Source organism: Castanea sativa, chromosome 6 (assembly GCF_040712315.1).
Source record: "Castanea sativa cultivar Marrone di Chiusa Pesio chromosome 6, ASM4071231v1".
Taxonomy (NCBI): domain Eukaryota; kingdom Viridiplantae; phylum Streptophyta; class Magnoliopsida; order Fagales; family Fagaceae; genus Castanea; species Castanea sativa.
The window spans coordinates 45,045,543-45,046,808 of record NC_134018.1 but is presented as its reverse complement, the minus strand read 5'-3'; the positions used below and the strand labels follow the sequence as shown (position 1 = coordinate 45,046,808).

The following is a 1,266-nucleotide window of genomic DNA, read 5'->3' as shown; positions in this document are numbered from 1 at the left end:
AGAATAAGTAGCCCCCTCCATAAGAATAAGTACAAGTTCTTGCAGGTAAGGTGAGGACCGGTGATCAAATCTCTAGAACGAGACTCGCACACATAAGCATTTAAATTATGGTAAAGTAGAATTGTTTTCGCATTCTAAATTTGGCTAAACTCAGAAATCCCCAAACATCCACCTCTGATATTTAACTTCTTATATTGAAACAAGAAACGGAATAATTATGTTCCCTCACAACTCTGTCCATCAATTTCAATCGGAAACAATAGAATAAAATAATTAGAATTAGAAACAGAGTTAATACTAAATAAGTAACATTATCCATTCATATATAATTACACAATAAGAGTTCTTCTTCTACATAACAAACCAAACACCGATTTTCACAAGAACGACACACATAACAAGCGAAGCCATTATTTACCATAAAAACAACCAGACATTGAAAGAAACACAACACAACAAAAACAAATCTCAGACTTTCCTAACCAGAAATCTGAATGGGCCTAACATCAGGCTTCTTGACTTCCTCTTTGGGCACAGTGACAGTAAGCACACCATTCTCCATTGCAGCCTTGACTTCCTCGACCTTTGCGTTCTCCGGCAGCCTGAACCTCCTCGAGAACCTTCCGCTGCTCCTCTCCACGCGGTGCCACGTACCACTCGTCTCTTCCTGCTCTTGACTCCTCTCCCCGCTTATCTGTAGAACCCGACCGTCCTCGACCTCCACCTTCACTTCCTCTTTCTTCAGCCCAGGCACGTCGGCTTTGAACACGTGCGCGTTTTGGGTCTCCTTCCAGTCAACTTTAGCGGCGGCGAACGACGACGTTTCGGAGGGGAAGTTGGAGTGAGAGACATGTGGGAAACCCTCGAATGGGTCCCACACGTCGAGCGAGAATGGGTCGAAGACGTTGGATCGGCGGTTGAAGAAATTTGGAATCAGCGACATTTTTTTTTTTTTTTTTTTTGTGGTTGTTTGCTTCGAGAGAATTGGTTATGAAGAAGCGGTTTGTGGATGGACGGTTTTTCTTTATAGGGTGGAGTGGATAAATCTTGATGGTTCTGGAGAATTCTACGGGGAGTATATTCTGGAACGTTCCACAATCCAGAATTGTTAACCTTCAGATCAACGGTTGTGATCTTTTTTATTACACTGGACTATCGTCCAATCAACCCTTCATTTTTTACTTCAACTAGGCTTTTCTTTTTATTTTAACAGGACATCTCCTTTTGTTTTATCGATAGAAGTGATTATTACACTCGGTTTGATTA

General features: G+C 41.6%; 1 protein-coding gene across 1 annotated transcript; it reads right to left on the bottom strand.

Moving 5' to 3' along the window:
- Positions 1-291: 291 nt before the first annotated feature.
- On the bottom strand, positions 292-1,016 carry LOC142640836 (17.5 kDa class I heat shock protein-like). The gene has a single exon (XM_075815128.1). It carries the CDS (start codon positions 941-943, stop codon positions 479-481), a length of 465 nt encoding a protein of 154 aa, XP_075671243.1. The 5' UTR covers positions 944-1,016; the 3' UTR covers positions 292-478.
- Positions 1,017-1,266: the final 250 nt, after the last annotated feature.